Source organism: Ovis canadensis, chromosome 3, assembly GCF_042477335.2.
Source record: "Ovis canadensis isolate MfBH-ARS-UI-01 breed Bighorn chromosome 3, ARS-UI_OviCan_v2, whole genome shotgun sequence".
Classification (NCBI taxonomy): Eukaryota; Metazoa; Chordata; class Mammalia; order Artiodactyla; family Bovidae; genus Ovis; species Ovis canadensis.
The window spans coordinates 118,303,753-118,320,893 of record NC_091247.1 but is presented as its reverse complement, the minus strand read 5'-3'; the positions used below and the strand labels follow the sequence as shown (position 1 = coordinate 118,320,893).

Sequence of the window (17,141 nt, the reverse complement as noted above, 5' to 3'; positions counted from 1 at the left end):
ATGTATTAGCAAGTGAGACGGAAGGCTGGTGACAGACAGCAAGTCAGCTGGATCTAGAGACCAACACATGGTATCCATCCACTTAAGTTTTACTTCTAACCAGTCTAGATAACGGGAATCCAAACTTACTGACTACACTTCTCCTTTCAGCAGTTACTTGGTTTCGCCTATCTTCCCAACTAGGTCATTAACTTCTGGACAGCAGAAGCTATCCATTACATTTTCACCCATAAAACCTAGCACAGAGCTGTGCATCTAGCGGAGAGATGATCAAGCCCATCAACCTCGAAAACTTGCAGCATACATCAGAACATTGAAGTCTGAGGAAATCTGAAGACAGCACACAGTCTAGCCTCTTCATCTTAAAAGCAAAGAAACAAAGTATAATTCAAATGTCTACTGGCCTAAAGGAGAAAAGCTGGGATTAGCAGCCTAATTCCCCTGATAATCAGTTTATCTTTTTCCAAATAGCCTCTAATTTTTTCCATTAAAAGTCTATCTCATCAGAAAACAAAAGTCAACAGCATCAGTACTCACTTTATGTCAGGGCCCAAGGCCCTTTAGATTTGGTCAGCAGTCTATGTGCCTAGATCTGCCATGACTGCTTTATAAACGTTATTCTACTTAGAGGTAGGTACTATGAACCTAATTTCACAAAAGCATAAAATGTAATTTGACCATGATGATAGTAAGAGGCAGAATCTAGATTTTCCATTTGTCACTAGTCTTGGCTTTTAACCAGTAGCCTATACTGTTTCACACTGACTTTATCACAAATATCCTGAAGTCTCAAGATAAACAGATAATTAAATGACTTACTAAATGAATGGATTATTTAATTAACTGAAAAGTAAGGTTCTCTCACAGCAAATACTTCTAAAAAGGAGGGTTCATTGTTCATCTAGTTACATAATCCCCTAAGAAAGGTTTTAACAGTGAGCAGTCTGCATATTAACAGATTTAAGGAATAGATAATGTCTTTACCTCACAAATGATCTATTCAACAAATAGTGAGAAACAATTTTTGTGACACAGTGCTAAATTTGAACATAAAAAGTAAAATAAACTTGTTCCTGCAAGATCCTATTCCATTAAATTAAAACCCAAACAAGTTTCTAAACCATTTATCAAAATCAAAATAAATATATAACACCATTCTCCTTCTGGTTGGAGAAAGGAGAAACATTAGCTGAGCAGCTACAATGTGCCAGTTCTTCAAGCTCAACAAAGCTCAACACAACCTGATCCCTTAAAGCCAAATGAACTAGGCAGCATTTCCATTTTCTGATGAACAAACTGAGGCTTTAAGAGGCTAAGAACCTGTCTCAGGTCACTTGGCTCATTACTACAAATCCAGAATTGGAACCCAAGTTTGTCTAGCCAAAAGTCCATGCTAAGCAAGTTAAAGCTACTATTATCCTATTTGCTCACCAAAGCAAATAAAGGTTTGTTCAGTTTCTTTCCAAGGAAGAATGAAGACACTGCTTACTTTACCAACAAAAAAGGATACATTATCTCACTTAATCCTTATTATAGCTTATATTTCTTCATCCCATTATTAAAAATCATGAACCTAAAACTCAGAGAAGTAGCTTGCCCAAGAACAAACACAGAATTATCCCAGGTCTACTGTTTAGTCCCTAAGTCATGTCCAACTCTTTATAACCCCATGAACTGCAGCATGCCAAGCTTCCCCGTCCTTCACTACCTTCTGGAGTTTGCTCAGACTCATGCCCATTGAGTGGGTGGTGCCATTCAACCACCTCATCCTCTGTCGCCCCCTTCTTCTTTTGCCTACAGTCTTTCCCAGCATCAGGGTCTTTTCCAATGTGTCAGCTCTTCGCATACCAGCTGTGAGTGCAAAACTAACCACAGGAAAAATGCATAGCTCCGGTATTAACAGTTATGAGCTTAAGACTCAAAATATCTGAACTAAGCGAACCCCATGTTTGCCAAGTAAAAAGGAATGGTAACTGTCATGTATTTCAACTTTCACTTTCACTGATGAGGCAGTTGATTTTCTAGTTAAGAGTTTATCAAATGGTAACCTGAAGCCTGGTCTCTGAATTTCAAGCCTACAGGCCATTCCATCACACCAAGCAATCTCTGGATTAGTCGCCTGTTGAAATTATTCCTAAAGTACCAAACAATGAAGTACTTCACAAAGCAAAAGTTTATGAAGAGAGAAAAGTTATGTTAAAATACACAGAATCAGTATTTATGTATTTAAAAATACTTTCACAGGAATAGGTGATTAGAAATATTCCTTAGCAACATTTTCAGCGCGTCTTCTGAAAACTTTGTCTATTTCTTGATACAGTTTTAGGGCCTGAAGCGTGAACTAAAAGAGAGAAATCTCCAATGCCAATTCTGAGAATTTTTTTACCATTTGGTCAAAAAAGAACGTTTAGTTTTATTGTACAGCTCTGTTTGTTAGAAATCCAGAGTAGCCTTTTCACTTAGAGTGGCCCAGGTATGCGCCTAAGGAACTGTGCCACTGTTTTTGATAAGTCAAAGTGACAAATGAGAAGGTGACGAGTATTAGTATATAACATGGGTAAGTGCTTGTATTTATATTTTACTAAGTAATATAAGCATGCTATGGGCTTCCCTCCTGGCTCAGTGGTAAAGAATCCACCTGCCAATGCAGGAGACGTGGGTCGATCTCTAGGTGGGGGAAGATCCCCTGGAGAACGGGGATGGCAACCCACTCCAGTATTCTTGCCTGAAGAATCCCATGGCCAGAGAAGCCTGGCGGTCTACAGTACAAAGGGCTGCAAAAAAGTTTGTACCGACTTAACCACTAAACAACAAACAGTACACCGGGTATAATCTCAACTGCAGAAATAAACAGAATCATTCTAATACATGCTAACCAGTTAGAGGCTTCCATGTTTGTTCACCCTACCACAACACAGAGATTGTCTTCATCCCTTACAAGGCTCATAAAAACTGTACGAGTTTTTCAGGAAGCTTTGCTGCTGCCCTCCGCACATCACTGTGGACCATTTAACACCGGGAGGCATCAAGAATCGCTTCCAGGCCTGAATGAGCACTCCCTCAGTTATGAACTAAGAAGTAAACACGTACAGAATGCTACTGATCCTGGAGCGGAGCGCTGTTTACTTCCAGGGAAGACACTCATGTGATGGGAAAACGTGTTGCACTATCCTTTTCTGGCTCCTGTCCCCCTTAAAAACAAGATACTTAGACAAGCTACTGTGAGCGTGGGTCTATTCCCAAAAGTTTCGACCTCTCTTTTTAATCGTTTAAGGATAAACGCTAAAATACGGACATCCGACACAAGGTGCCCCGAGGTGCTGCCTATGGCACAACACGAAGGACATCACTTTGGCCAAGAAACTGTGTTCATACCCTACACATCTCCAGAGAGCCAAATGGGAGGAACAGACACGGTCGTTCACTCTGGTGAAGGGAAACTGAAGAAATCAAAACCAAACGCGCTTCCTTCTCCCCCCACCCCCGCGGGGAGGCTGGAGCAGAACTAGGCGCTCAAGCTGCGGTTCCAAACCAGCACCAGGGCCCGGTCTCCAGCGGACCGGCGAGGAGCGCAGCGCCAGCGGAGACCCGTCAACACCTCCACCCCTGCCCTCCAGGCACAGCCGGGGCCGGCGTCCCGGAGCACGCCCCGGCCGGGCCCGCCCCGCTATCTCCTCCCCCGTTATCCGCTCACAGCCCGCTCGGGCCTGGACCTGCCTGCCCGCCCTCCCCAACTCCGGCACGCTCCACTACCCCACACGCGCAGGCCGCCGCCCAGCCGCGCGGCCGGGGGCGAAGGGCCGGGGGGACCGCGGGCCGAGGACTGCGCCCGGAGCCGCTCCTCACCTCTGGATGGAGAAGGGGCACGCAGCCCGCTTCGCTCTCGTACTCATCCGGGCCGTCCGCCATCTTGGTGTTAAATCCCTCCTCCCGCTGCATGCCGGGAGAAAGCGTTTCACCCTCGCGGGGCTCGGGCGAGGCGGAGGGCGAGCGCGAGGGCGAGCGCGAGCCCCGCCGGAGGCGACGCGGTCGCCGCCGCCTCCTCCCCTTCCCCCCGTGCCGCCCCCTCTGCCCCCTCCCCCTCGGAGCGCGCGGGGCCCTGCGCGCGCGCGCGCGTGTGGGGCCGGCCCGCGCGGGAGCGCGCTCTGCTGCACTGCGCCGGGGCCGGCGGGCCCGAGGCTCTGGGCGTGGGCGCCGCCGCGCGGGGGCGGGCCCTGGCCTCCCGCAGCCGTGCGCCTCTGGCTGCCGGGGGGATTCGGCCGCCCAGCGAGGGGGTAACCCGGTCCTTCACGTGGAAAACCTTGCGGCGGCGCAGCCACGAGGGCAGGGCTCGGAGCCGTGCAGCCGGGACTCGGGGGCCCGGGCAGTCGGGACAGCCCACGCCAGCAAATCCCGCTGCCCCGATCCGAGACCCCCGGGGCCCGTCCTCAGCGACCTGGGGTGCAGCCATCACCCCGCTCCGCGTACTAGCTTTGGGACGCTCAGGCTTGAATCCAGATGTGCATCGCTCCTGGAAAAAGAAAAACGCACCCCTTCCTCCGCCCTCAGAAAGATCGTCCCGCAGTTTATGCCTCCGGGGGGACCCCGGAAAACACGGATAAAGCTTGGGATTTCTTCCTGAAGAAGCCTTTTTAAGATGATCCCAAACTGCCCTGTCTTAAATTACGAATAACCACATTTAAAATGAACGCCCTCAAAATCCGCACGCCCCCTTCTGCTACATTTTAATGTAATCCAGGAATTCAGAACTGAAGTTATTTAAGCTGAATTCGCTGAAATGCGAACCAGAGGAAAATACATTTTTTTTAACGGATATCAGGGCTCCATGGTTGGTAGCGGGGATTGGGTTTTAGAAATGTGCTGATGGCACCGTTATAGAAAGTATTTATTTATTAGCTATTAAAAATCGAAAATCTAAACTACTCAGAGAACGATTTAGCAACAAGCATTATTTCATAGGGATCCTGATACTAACCTGTTTTGTGTTAAAGCCAAATCAGGAAGAAGCCTGCAATCCGACAGTATCAGATTTATTTGTAATCAGGAGGGAGGGCACTCCAAGGAAGCTTGGATACCGCTCAGAAAGGTAGGAGAAAGCATCTTCTGTGAGGTTTAGGTTCCCGCCAGAGGAGGTCTGTAGGGTCTGGATGAGCGGGGATCGGTTCTGGATTGGACGCTGTTTCTGAGGCGGGATTTGGAAAAGAGGGGTAACCGGGGATTGGATGCTGTCAGTGGGAGAGGGCGGCTTAGTAATTGGGTAGTATAGTAATAAAAAAGCAAAGTGTCTGGGCATCATTGGCAAGAGAAAAGTATCGCTCAGAGCGGGGTGAAAATAGCATTTTACAGACGCTGCATGGCTGGGGGTGGGGGTGGGGGGGAAATGGCATCTCTGTTAACTTTGTGGCTGGTTTTATCAGTGTCTGTTCTCCCAGCACAGTTGCTTTTTCTCATTTTGGTCTGAGCTGATTTTCATTCTTTTGATCCTGGCCCAAACCAAAAATTTTGGTTCTGACTCCTCCACCCATTATGCAGAGTTAAACAGAATTAGGGTCCTGCTTTCGGTGCTCCAAACTGCTTTCAGACACATTTTCACATGGACAGAAATAATTTTCGCTACAACAATTCAGTTTTCATCTTGTCCCATTGGTGTAGATAAGATCGAATTAGAGAAGGAAAGGAGTCTGTGAAATTTGACATGTGTTTAACTTGGGGATGCGGTGCAGTTACTGACTAGAGTTCTTGGACCCTTTAATAAATGGAAATTGATAAGAGGCCAGGCTTCAGGCAAAGCTTTATCGGGACTCACAGCAGGAGGAAGTGAATTCAAGTAACAGGTGCCCTTGCTCTTCTAGGAGATCAGGCTGGTTCCTTAAATGGAGTAAGTGTTGGGCTGATTGGTGGGATGGCTGGGGGATGGGGTGTTTAGGTGGTCTGCTCACCCCCTTGGTGGTACTGTGTGTAGGGATGATACAAAATACTCTGCTCCCCACACCACCAAAATGGCAGTTGGTTTATGCCCTGTTTGTGTCTTATTTTTGACAGTTGCCCTAGCTGCACGTGTAGTTAATTTTAGCCCCTTATGGTTTATATCCTGCTGCTCGAGGAGACTTTTGTCCAGGTACAAATGCAAGCAATCTGGTAGAGAGTCCCAGGTCCCAGTTACCTCAGTGCTAATGGTGCTCTGATTCACTATGCTGGACCCCTGCCAGGTTTCCTGTTCAGAAGGATATTAAAAAAGCAAACTTACATGAGGGCTTCCCTGGTGGCTCAGACGGTAAAGACTCTGCCTGCAACACAGGAGATGTGAGTCTGAGACTCTGCCTGCAACACAGGAGATGTGAGTTTGATCCCTGGATCTGGGAGATCCCCTGGAGAAGGAAATGACAACCTGCTCCAGTATTCCTGCCTGGGGAATTCCAAGGACTGAGGAGCCTGGTGGGCTACAGTCCATGGGGTCCCAAAGCATCGGATGCGGCTGAATAACTTAACACACACACACACATGAGGATTTTCATTAGGACAGTTTGGATGTGTGGTAACTTACAGGCCCAGACTGTGACCGGGCTGCTTTCACAATGCTCCCTGGCAGTGCTGCCGCTGACCTCTTCCCCAAGCTCCTGGCCCATCGCTGCATGGATGTATCCTGATTAGTTTATGTCCCCTAAGGTATCAGATCAGGCTTCCACGGTGGCTCAGCGGTAAAGAACCTGCCTGTAACGCAGGAGCTGCAGGAGCTGCAGGTTCGATCCCTGGGTAGCAAAGATCCCCTGGGGAAGGCATGGCAACCCACTCCAGTATTCTTGCCTGGAGAATTCCATGGACAGAGGAGCCTGGCGGGCTCCAGTCCATGGGGTCACCAAAGAGTCAGACACAAGAAACTTGGCACACACGCAAACACGCTTGCAAGGTATTAGATCAGCAACTCGGGGCTCCTCTCTCATTGACTTATTTATACCTAAGAATCAGACTGAGAGTTAGAAATTGAGCTAAAGTTGGTTCAGCTGATTTATATTATTTAGGAAACATTCTTCTCTCCAGATTTCCCAGGCTAGTCAGACCACCTGGGTTTGAATCCTGTTTCTGTCGTCTTTACTTTCTTCCCTACATATCTGAGTCCAGCTTCGTTTCTACTCTTAGTTCCTATTTGAGGACAGAGTATTTCTTCTTTTGTTTACTTTTTCCTTTCCTTGAGGAAATGGTGGTGGAGACAAAAGCCCTGTTGAGGCAAAGTACAGCCTGCATGAGAAAACCTGGGTTATTTTATCTTTGCTGAAAGTTTATTCTAGCTCATATCTCTTATCTCTTCCCCATAAGGAAATGCCCTGAGACGTCAGATTGTCTCCCCATCTTAAAGTCCTGGAACTTTCACTTTCGTTGTAAACCTCAGCTCCGTGGTTCACTTTCTCTACCTCACCAGACTTTCTTGCAGCTATTTCTAGTAATGTACAGTCACAAAATGAAACACAAAACCAAACTAGGTTGGTTTCTCTGCCAATTAGTGTGAATCTCAGATATTTGCTATCTTTATCAGTGTAGCTTGAGTTAGGTAGGTGGATGAAAGGGCACAGTTAAGAAGTAAGCTCATTCATTCTTCTCTGCTTTGTTTCAGAATATTACGCTCCTTTGTGTCCCGTCTATTTTTTATTTCTCTCTCTCTCTTTTTAACTTTAGGATATGCCACTTTCATTTTTTGATTGCTAAATTGGTGAATTTTCTAGACCTTTTTTTTTTTTTAACAGGTACTAAGGGAGAAAATCTGTAGTGCAGTTTTAACTGACCATCTGGACATTTCAGAAATCCCCCACAGCTGAAAGTTTTCCTCCATCCTCACTCAGCTTTTGATCTGCTAATATAATTAGATACTAGAGCAGGGGTCCCCAATCTCTAATCTAATGCCTGATGATCTGAGATGGAGCTGATGTAATAATAATAGAAGTAAAGGGCACAATAAATGTCATGTGCTTGAATCATCCCCCCTACCCTGGTCGGTGGAAAAATTGTCTTCCACGAAACTGGACCCTGGTGCCAAAAAGATTGGGAACCGCTGTTCTAGAGACTGTTCTCAGATTTGGGAACCTGAGAGTTCCCTGACACCTCCAGCCCTCATTGGTAAGTTTGGGTTATTTCTACGATTGGTTACCTCATTCACTGCAAGACTTTTTTCCTAATTTCATCCCCTGAGATTCATCTCAAATTCAACTTTTGTGATACTTGCCTTTAGATTAGTCAATTATGAGAAGACAGTGGGAACTACAGATTTCCAAACATACATACACACGAGTTTGCATAAATATTAGAGAGTTCAGGACTTTCTCAGCGTAGTCCAGGGATCCCAGTTTGGGGGAAAAAAGAAAAATCCTGATGGTGATAAATGATGACTCTAGTTCTTGACTAATAACTTTAACCTTTAAAGGACTTTGAGAAGTCATCTAGTTTATCCTAGGTTAAATAAAATTAAAATAATTCTCAGTAAGTATATGGGCTTCCTTGGCAGCTCAGCAGTAGAGAATCTGCCTGCCAATGCAGGAGACACAGGTTCCATTCCTGGGCTGGGAAGATCCCCGACAGTAGGAAATGTTAACCAGCTGTTGACTTTTTTTGTGATTACACATACAGATCAAGTAACGCCCTAGTGGATGCTCTTTAACTTGCTTTGAGACTCACTAGGGTCTTGATGAAAGTGAAAGAGGAGAGTGAAAAAGCTGGCTTAAAGCTCAACATTCAGAAAACAAAGATCATGGCATCTGGTCCCATCACTTCATGGGAAATAGATGGGGAAACAGTAGACTTTATTTTGGGGGGCTCCAAAATCATTGCAGATGGTGACTGTAGCCATGAAATTAAAAGACGCTTACTCCTTGGAAGAAAAGTTATGACCAACCTAGATAGCATATTCAAAAGCAGAGACATTACTTTGCCAACAAAGGTCTGTCTAGTCAAGGCTATGGTTTTTCCAGTGGTCATGTATGCGTGGACTATGAAGAAAGCTGAGCGCCAAAGAACTGATGCTTTTGAACTGTGGTGTTGGAGAAGACTCTTGAGAGTCCCTTGGACTGCAAGGAGATCCAGCCAGTCCATTCTGAAGGAGATCAGCCCTGGGATTTCTTTGGAGGGAATGATACTGAAGCTGAAGCTCCAGCACTTTGGCCACCTCATGCAAAGAGTTGACTCATTGGAAAAGACTCTGATGCTGGGAGGGACTGGGGGCAGGAGGAGAAGGGGACGACAGAGGATGAGATGGCTGGATGGCATCACTGACTCGATGGACGTGAGTCTGAGTGAACTCTGGGAGATGGTGATGGACAGGGAGGCCTGGCGTGCTGCAATTCATGGGGTTGCAAAGAGTCGGACACAACTGACTGAACTAACTGACTGAGGGTCCATTAGTCATTATTACAGAGCTCTGTGGATGAAGATATTCTGTGGTCATTCTGGCCTTGCAGCCCATTATCACAATTGTGTCCACTTTCCTTCTGTAGGTTAAGTGCTACCACCAGGCCTCCGCTGTTTTGGATTCCTGTCAATCCAGATAATGTTAAGGAACCCAGTCCCGCAGCAGCATCTCTTCACTGTCACCTGTAATGGATAACTGCCACTGGGCTTCTTGGAGATGTCAATGGTATCCTCACCACTGACTTTCTTACTGCGTTTGAGGTGGGTGCAGCCACCGGACTCTTACAGAGAACACAGTCAGATGGTGAGTTCTCAGGGATAATATTATAAATTTTTCTTACATTCTAACCTCTCTGAGCCTTCAGACACCTTCCTCAAGGCAGTCAAGGCACTTCTAGAGTCTGTCCTTCATTTCCTATAGGTCTTCACCCTATCCAAGGTCTAAGGAGCCATCCTAGCAATATATTAGACTTAGCTCATGTGTCCTGCCACATCGTGAAACTCCAGATGGTTTTCAACCTCAGTGAGTTCTCTGCTGTCCTTCTTTGCCTTCCCTGATCTGGCAGTTTCAGGATTCACTCCTCTGTTCCTTCAGGTAAATAAATGTTAACCAGGTCTTACAGATCTTTGTTTCTGTGCCTGTTGCTTCATACAGGTTTACTCTAGGGTCTTCAGAAAAGGGAGGCTATTCTTAAGCAAAGCAGAGGAAGCTATTTGTACCAACACAGATTTCATAAGACATTTTGACAATTTCTCAGGCTTGCTCACCGAAATGCTACTGTTCAGAGTCTCAGGATTCTACTTTTTCCCCTTATAGGGCCCTGCCTTTAGCATAGAAAACTTGTCGAGACAGTATATTCAGCCTTCTGTGTAGCTCTGTGTCCTTCCAACTCAGTCCTGGATCTGATTATCAGCACAGTTTGCTTTGTGGATACAAAAAATAAGCATCCCTTTAAGTACCGCCTTGGAGGCTTTCTGATTTTCATAGCCTGCCTGGAGTAAAGTGTTGGTAACATGAGTCTATCCTTTCTTTACGTCTTCATGCCCTGCCCTGCATGTATGCTCATGTAGCCCACTAGGCTCCTCTGTCCATGGAATTTTCCAGGCAAGAATACTGGAGCTGGTTACCGTTTCCTTCTCCAGGGGATCTTCCCAACCCAGGCATCGAACCCATGACTCTTGAGTCTCTTGCACTGGCAGGCAGATTCTTAAACACTGTGCCACCTGGGCAGAAAGTCTTCATGAGTCCTTAACAAAAATAAGTCAATCTACAGGTCTTACAACTGCCATTGTCTTCAGGCCGTTCAAGGGCCATCCTTACTTGGTTCATAGACAAACGTTTGACTTTCTATGTGTGATTTTGCACATGGCACTGTATATATGTCAGTGCCACTCTCTCAGAGCATCCAACCCTCTCCCTCCCCCACCCCAGCCCCCGTCCCCATGTCTTTCTGTTGTCTGCAGGCATAGGTTTTGAGCTGGTCGTCACTCTGGGTGCCTGGAGCTTTGTCCTGATGAGAGCCTTTGGAGAGCTGTGTACATTGTCCCTCGGAATTGTCAGGAGTGCCTGACGTGCAGGAGCTGATGATGGATTCTCTGGCTCTACCCTTCAGTGTCAGCTCCTTCCACCCCCCAGTCTGTGCCTGTGCTAAAATAGCTGGCTGGGCTTCTGTAGGCATCCCAGGTGGTGGCGGCAGAGAGTTCCTACTGCAGTAGCAAGAGATGTCCCAAGCACTTGACACAGACCGTGGCAGAGCAGAGTTGGCTCCAGCAGAAATGGCTGGAGCAAAGTGGTAAGCCAAGCAAGTATGAAGGATGAATGAATGTGTCTACATTCATGTCCATCTGACTTATTGTGATGATCAGACTATACCAGGATTATTTCTCTGTGTCCTGTCACAAATGCTAGATGCTAAGTACTTTAAAAATAGGAACATGGGATAAATTGGTATTGTGTGTCTCCTGAAATGATGCACTGAGAAGCCAATGTCACTCCTGTGATATTCCTACCAAAAGTCATATCCTGAATCTAATCATGAAGCAGAAACATCTGACAAACCCAAAGTGAGGGACATTCTACAAAATATGCGGCCTGTACTCCTTGAAAATGTCACTGTCATAAAGGACAAAGGAAGAGTGAGGAATTATTCTGAGTTAAATAAAAATTGAATGCAATATGTGACCCAGAATCTTACGTTGCATTAGCAGACAACATATGTTGCTGCTGGAACAACTGGCAAAATTTGAATACAATCTGTATAGTAGACAGTACTTTTGTATCAATGTTACCTTCCTGATTTTAACCATTGCCTTATGATTATATAAAAAAATGTTCTTGGTTTTAGGAAATTTATGCTGAAATATTTAAGTATAATGGAATGTTATGACAAAGTCTCAAGGAGAAAATAATAAAATGTTAATGTTTGGGGAATCTGGGTAAAGGATATGTAGCAATTTTGTGTTCAGTTACCACAGCAAAGATCTTAAATTATGTCAAAACAAAGAATTTTAATTTTAAACAAATGGTAGACACTTATTTATTCACATATATGTATGCTGCTGCTGCTAAGTTGCTTCAGTCGTGTCTGACTCTGTGCCACCCCAGAGATGGCAGCCCACCAGGCTCCCCTGTCCCTGGGATTCTCCAGGCGAGAACACTGGAGTGGGTTGCCATTTCCTTCTCCAGTGCATGAAAGTGAAGTCAGTCAGTTGTGTCTGACTCTTCGCGACCCCATGGACTGCAGCCCACCAGGCTTCTCCATCCATGGGATTTTCCAGGCAAGAATACAAGAGTGGGGTGCCATTGCCTTCTCTGACGTATATGTATATATGTGTATAAATGTGCATGTGTAATTAACTAATTAATTATCAAGCACCTAGAGCAATGCTTGCTGTCATGTACTAGGTTTTCAGTAAATGTTGTATCAATAGAAATCAGCAAAGGAGTGCTCTGAAACAAAGCAAAGGTGGGTTTCTATGTGATCCAGCATTTCCTTTCCCCATCATGATAATTCCAGACACCGTGCTTAGGATTCAAGCTGCTTCACCATAAGCTACCACATAACTTACAAATGCAAACTGTACTTTTTTTTTTTAATTAATTATTTAATTATTTTACTTTACAATATTGTATTGGTTTTGCCATACATTGACATGAATCTGCCATGGGTGTACATGTGTTCCCCATCCTGAACCCCCCTCCCCATCCCATCCCTCTGGGTCATCCCGCTGCACCAGCCCCGAGCACCCTGCATCAAACCTGGACTGGCGATTAGTTTCACATGTGATAACTTATATGGTTCAGTGCCATTCTCCCACATCATCCCACCCTCCACCTCTCCCACAGAGTCCAAAAAACCGCTCTATACATCTGTGTCTCTTTTGCTGTCTCACATACAGGGTTATCATTACCATCTTTCTAAATTCCATATATATGAGTATACTGTATTCCATATATATTTAGTATACTGTATTAGTATTTTTCTTTCTGGCTTACTTCACTCTGTATAATAGGCTCCAGTTTCATCCACCTCATTAGAACTGATTCAAATGTATTCTTTTTAATGGCTGAGTAATATTCCATTGTGTATATGTACCACAGCTTTCTTATCCATTTGTCTGCCGATGGACATCTAGGTTGCTTCCATGTCCTGGCTATTATATAAACAGTGCTGTGATGAACATTGGGAGTACATGTGTCTCTTTCAATTCTGGTTTCCTCGGTGTGTATGCCCAGCAGTGGGATTGCTGGGTCTTATGGCAGTTCTATTTCCAGTTTTTTAAGGAGCCTCCACACTATTCTCCGTAGTGGCTGTACTAGTTTGCATTCCCACCAACAGTGTAAGAGGGTTCCCTTTTCTCCACACCCTTTCCAGCATTTATTGCTTGTTGACTTTTGAATAGCAGCCATTCTGACTGGCATGAAATGGTACCTCATTGTGGTTTTGATTTGCATTTCTCTGATAATGAGTGATGTTGAGCATCTTTTCATATGTTTGTTAGCCATCTGTATGTCTTCCTTGGAGAAATGTCTGTTTAGTTCTTTGGCCCACTTTTTGATTGGGTCGTTTATTTTTCTGGAATTGAGCTGCATAAGTTGCTTGTATATTTTTGAGATTAATTCTTTGTCCGTTGCTTTGTTTGCTATTATTTTATCCCATTCTGAAGGCTGTCTTTTCACCTTGCTTATAGTTTCCTTTGTTTTGCAGAAGCTTTTAATTTTAATTAAGTCCCATTTATTTTCGCTTTTATTTCCAGTATTCTGGGAGGTGGGTCATAGAGGATTCTGCTGTGGTTTATGTCGGAGAGTGTTTTTCCTATGTTTTCCTCTAGGAGTTTTATAGTTTCTAGTCTTATGTTTAGATCTTTAATCCATTTTGAGTTTATTTTTGTGTATGGTGTTAGAAAGTGATCTAGTTTCATTCTTTTACAAGTGGTTGACCAGTTTTCCTAGCACCAGTTGTTAAAGAGATTATCTTTTCTCCATTGTATATTCTTGCCTCCTTTGTCAAAGATAAGGTGTTCATAGGTGTGTGGATTCATCTCTGGGCTTTCTATTTAGTTCCATTGATCTATATTTCTATCTTTGTGCCAGTACCATACTGTCTTGATGACTGTGGCTTTGTAGTAGAGCCTGAAGTCAGGCAGGTTGATTCCTCCAGTTCCATTCTTCTTTCTCAAGACTGCTTTGGCTATTTGAGGTTTTTTGTATTTCCATACAAATTGTGAAATTATTTGTTCTAGTTCTCTGAAAAATACAGTTGGTAGCTTGATAGGGATTGCATTGAATCTGTAGATTGCTTTGGGTAGTATACTCATTTTCACTATATTGATTCTTTTGATCCATGAACACGGTATATTTCTCCATGTATTTGTGTCCTCTTTGATTTCTTTCATCAGTGTTTTATAGTTTTCTATATATAGGTCTTTTGTTTCTTTAGGTAGATATATTTTTAGGTAGAATAGTATTTTATTCTTTTGTTGCAATGGTGAATGGAATTGTTTCCTTAATTTCTCTTTCTGTTTTCTCATTGTTAGTGCATAGGAATGCAAAGGATTTCTGTGTGTTGATTTTATATCCTGCAACTTTACTATATTCATTGATTAGCTCTAGTAATTTTCTGGTAGAGTCTTTAGGGTTTCAAACTGTACTTTAAAAGTGTACCTTGACCTAACATTTAAGGAGAAAGTTACACTGATTCTCTACAATCTTTTTTAGAGGACAGAAGCAGAAAAAATACTTCCTAACTCATTCTAGTTCTAATTCACTAGCATTACTCTAATATCAGGATAAGACAAAGATGTTATTAACACAAGAACGGAAGGATTCAGAGCAATTTCTCTCATGAATGCCAGTGCCAAAATTCTCAACAAAATACTAGCAAATTGAATCCAACAATGTATAAAAAGAAGTATGCCCTACAACCAAGTGGGAATTATCCCAACCACTCAGGTGATTCAATGGAAGTCAATTAACATAATCCATCACATCAAAAGGCTAAAAAAGAGAAATAAGATCATATCAATAAATGAGGAAGAGGCACTTGACGAAATCCAATACCCATTCAACATAAAAACTCTCAGTAAATTAGCAATAAAGGGAGAACTTCCTCAACTTGATTTTAAAAACTAAAAAAAAAGTATGATATAGATAACATCATACTTAGTGGTGAGAAACTAGAAGCTTTCACACTAAAATCAGAAATAAGGGAAAGATATCCCCTCTTATTGCTCCTTTGCAACGCTATATTGGAGATACTGGCTAATTCCATAAAACAAGAAAATGAACTAAAATGTGTACATCTTGGGAAGGAAGAAATTAAACTGTCTTTGTTTGCAGATGGCATGATTGTCAGAGATTTTACAAAAAGAAACCTCCTGGAGCTAATAACTGATTATAACAAGGTTGCAGGACACAAGATTAATACACATGAATCAGTTGCCTTCCTATATGCCTGCAGTGAAACAAGTAGAATTTGAAATTCAAAACACAGTGCTGTTTACAAACATGAAATAACTAGGCATAAACATAACAAATAACTAGGCATAAACATAACAAATATGTGCAAGTCCTATATTAGGAAAATGGCAACCCTCTGAAGAACAAAATTAAAGAACTAAATAAATGGGAAAAGATTTCATGCTCCTAGGTAGGAAGACTCAATATTGTTTTTCCCAAATTGATATATAAATCCAATGCAATCCCAATCAAAATCCCAGAAAGTCATTTGTGTTGATGTTCATTCGCTAAGTTACATCCGACTCTTTGTCACCCCATGGACTGCAGCACTCCAGGCTTCCTTGCGCTTCACTATCTCCCAGAGTTTGCTCAAACTCATGTCCATTGAGTCAATGATGCCATCCAACCATCTTATCCTCTGTCACCCGCCCTTTCCTCCTGCTTTCAATCTTTCCCAGCATCAGGGTCTTTTCCAATGAGTTGACTTATTGCATCAGGTAACAAAAGTATTGGAGCTTCAGCTTCAGCATCAGTTATTTTCTGAATGTTGACAAAATGATTCTGAAGTATATATGGAGAGACAAAAGATAAAATAGTCAATACAATATTGAAAGAAAAGTACAAAGGTCAAGAATGACACTACCCAATTTAAGACTAACTATAAAGCTATAGTAGTCAAGACAATGTTACTGGTGAAAGGCTAGACAAGTAGATCAATGGAACAAAATAGAAAGCTCAGAAACAGAGCCAGAAGTATATAGTTGATTTATCTGACAAATGAGCAAAGGCATTACAACAGAGTAAAAAAAGGGTTTTCAACAAATGGTACTGGAACAACTGGATATCCACATGTACAAAAATAATAGTGAATCTAGACATAGACCTTATACTCTTCACAAAATTTAACTGAAAATGGATGACAGATCTGAATGGAAACTATAAAAACTTCTAGAAGATAGCACAGAGAAAACTTAGATGACCTTTCTTATGCTGATGACTTTTTAAATACACCACCAAAGGATGATACATTAAAGAAATAATGGATAAGCCAAAATTATTAAAATTAAAAAACTTCTGCTCTGTGAAAAGTAATGTCATAAATATGAGAATACCAGCATCAGACTAGGAAGAAATATTAGCAAAAGACACATCTGTTCAAAGACTATTACCCAAATTAAACCAAGAACTCTTAAAATTCAACAAGAAAACAAATAACATGATTTAAAAATAGGCCACAGATCTGAATAGACACATTACCCAAGAAGATATACAGATGACAAATATACTTATGAAAAGCTGCTCCACATCATATGTCGTTAGGGAAGTGCAAATTACAACAAGGATGTGATTTCACTATATACTTATTAGAATGGTCAAAATCGTGAACACTGACATCACCTAATGCCAGCAGTGATGTGGAGGAGTAGGCACTCTCATACCTTGCTGGTGGGAATACAAAATGGCACAGTCACTTTGGAAAATAGTTTGGCCATTTTTTCCAAAATGAATGATACCCTTACCATAAGATCCAGCAATCATGCTTGCTGGTAGTTATCCAAAAGAGTTGAAAATTTATGTCTACGCATAAAACCCTTCATATGGGTGTTTACAGAAACCATTCATAATTGCCAAAACTTAGAAGCAAGCAAGATGTCCTGCAGTAGGAAATGGACAACTTGTATACATACAGACAATGGAATACTATTCAGTGCTAAAAAGAAATGAGCTAACAAGCCATTAAAAGACATTAGGGAAACTTATATGCATATTACTAAGTGAAAGAAGCTAA

At 43.0% G+C, this 17,141-nt stretch overlaps 2 protein-coding genes across 3 annotated transcripts in view; one reads left to right on the top strand and one right to left on the bottom strand.

Moving 5' to 3' along the window:
* ZDHHC17 (zinc finger DHHC-type palmitoyltransferase 17) overlaps positions 1 to 4,146 on the bottom strand; it is a 98,940-nt gene extending 94,794 nt beyond the window's left edge. For both annotated transcript variants that reach the window (XM_069584076.1, XM_069584078.1), the window contains exon 1: positions 3,847 to 4,146. In XM_069584076.1, coding sequence (XP_069440177.1) covers positions 3,847 to 3,939 — 93 coding nt within the window. In that variant the 5' untranslated portion in view covers positions 3,940 to 4,146. The remainder of the gene's footprint in view (positions 1 to 3,846) is intronic.
* Positions 3,938 to 12,327, top strand: LOC138931505 (uncharacterized). The gene is made up of 5 exons (XM_070292324.1): positions 3,938 to 5,086; positions 7,740 to 8,109; positions 9,480 to 9,697; positions 9,815 to 9,988; positions 10,826 to 12,327. Exon 1 carries the CDS (start codon positions 3,938 to 3,940, stop codon positions 4,619 to 4,621), a length of 684 nt encoding a protein of 227 aa, XP_070148425.1. The 3' UTR covers positions 4,622 to 5,086; positions 7,740 to 8,109; positions 9,480 to 9,697; positions 9,815 to 9,988; positions 10,826 to 12,327.
* Positions 12,328 to 17,141: the final 4,814 nt, after the last annotated feature.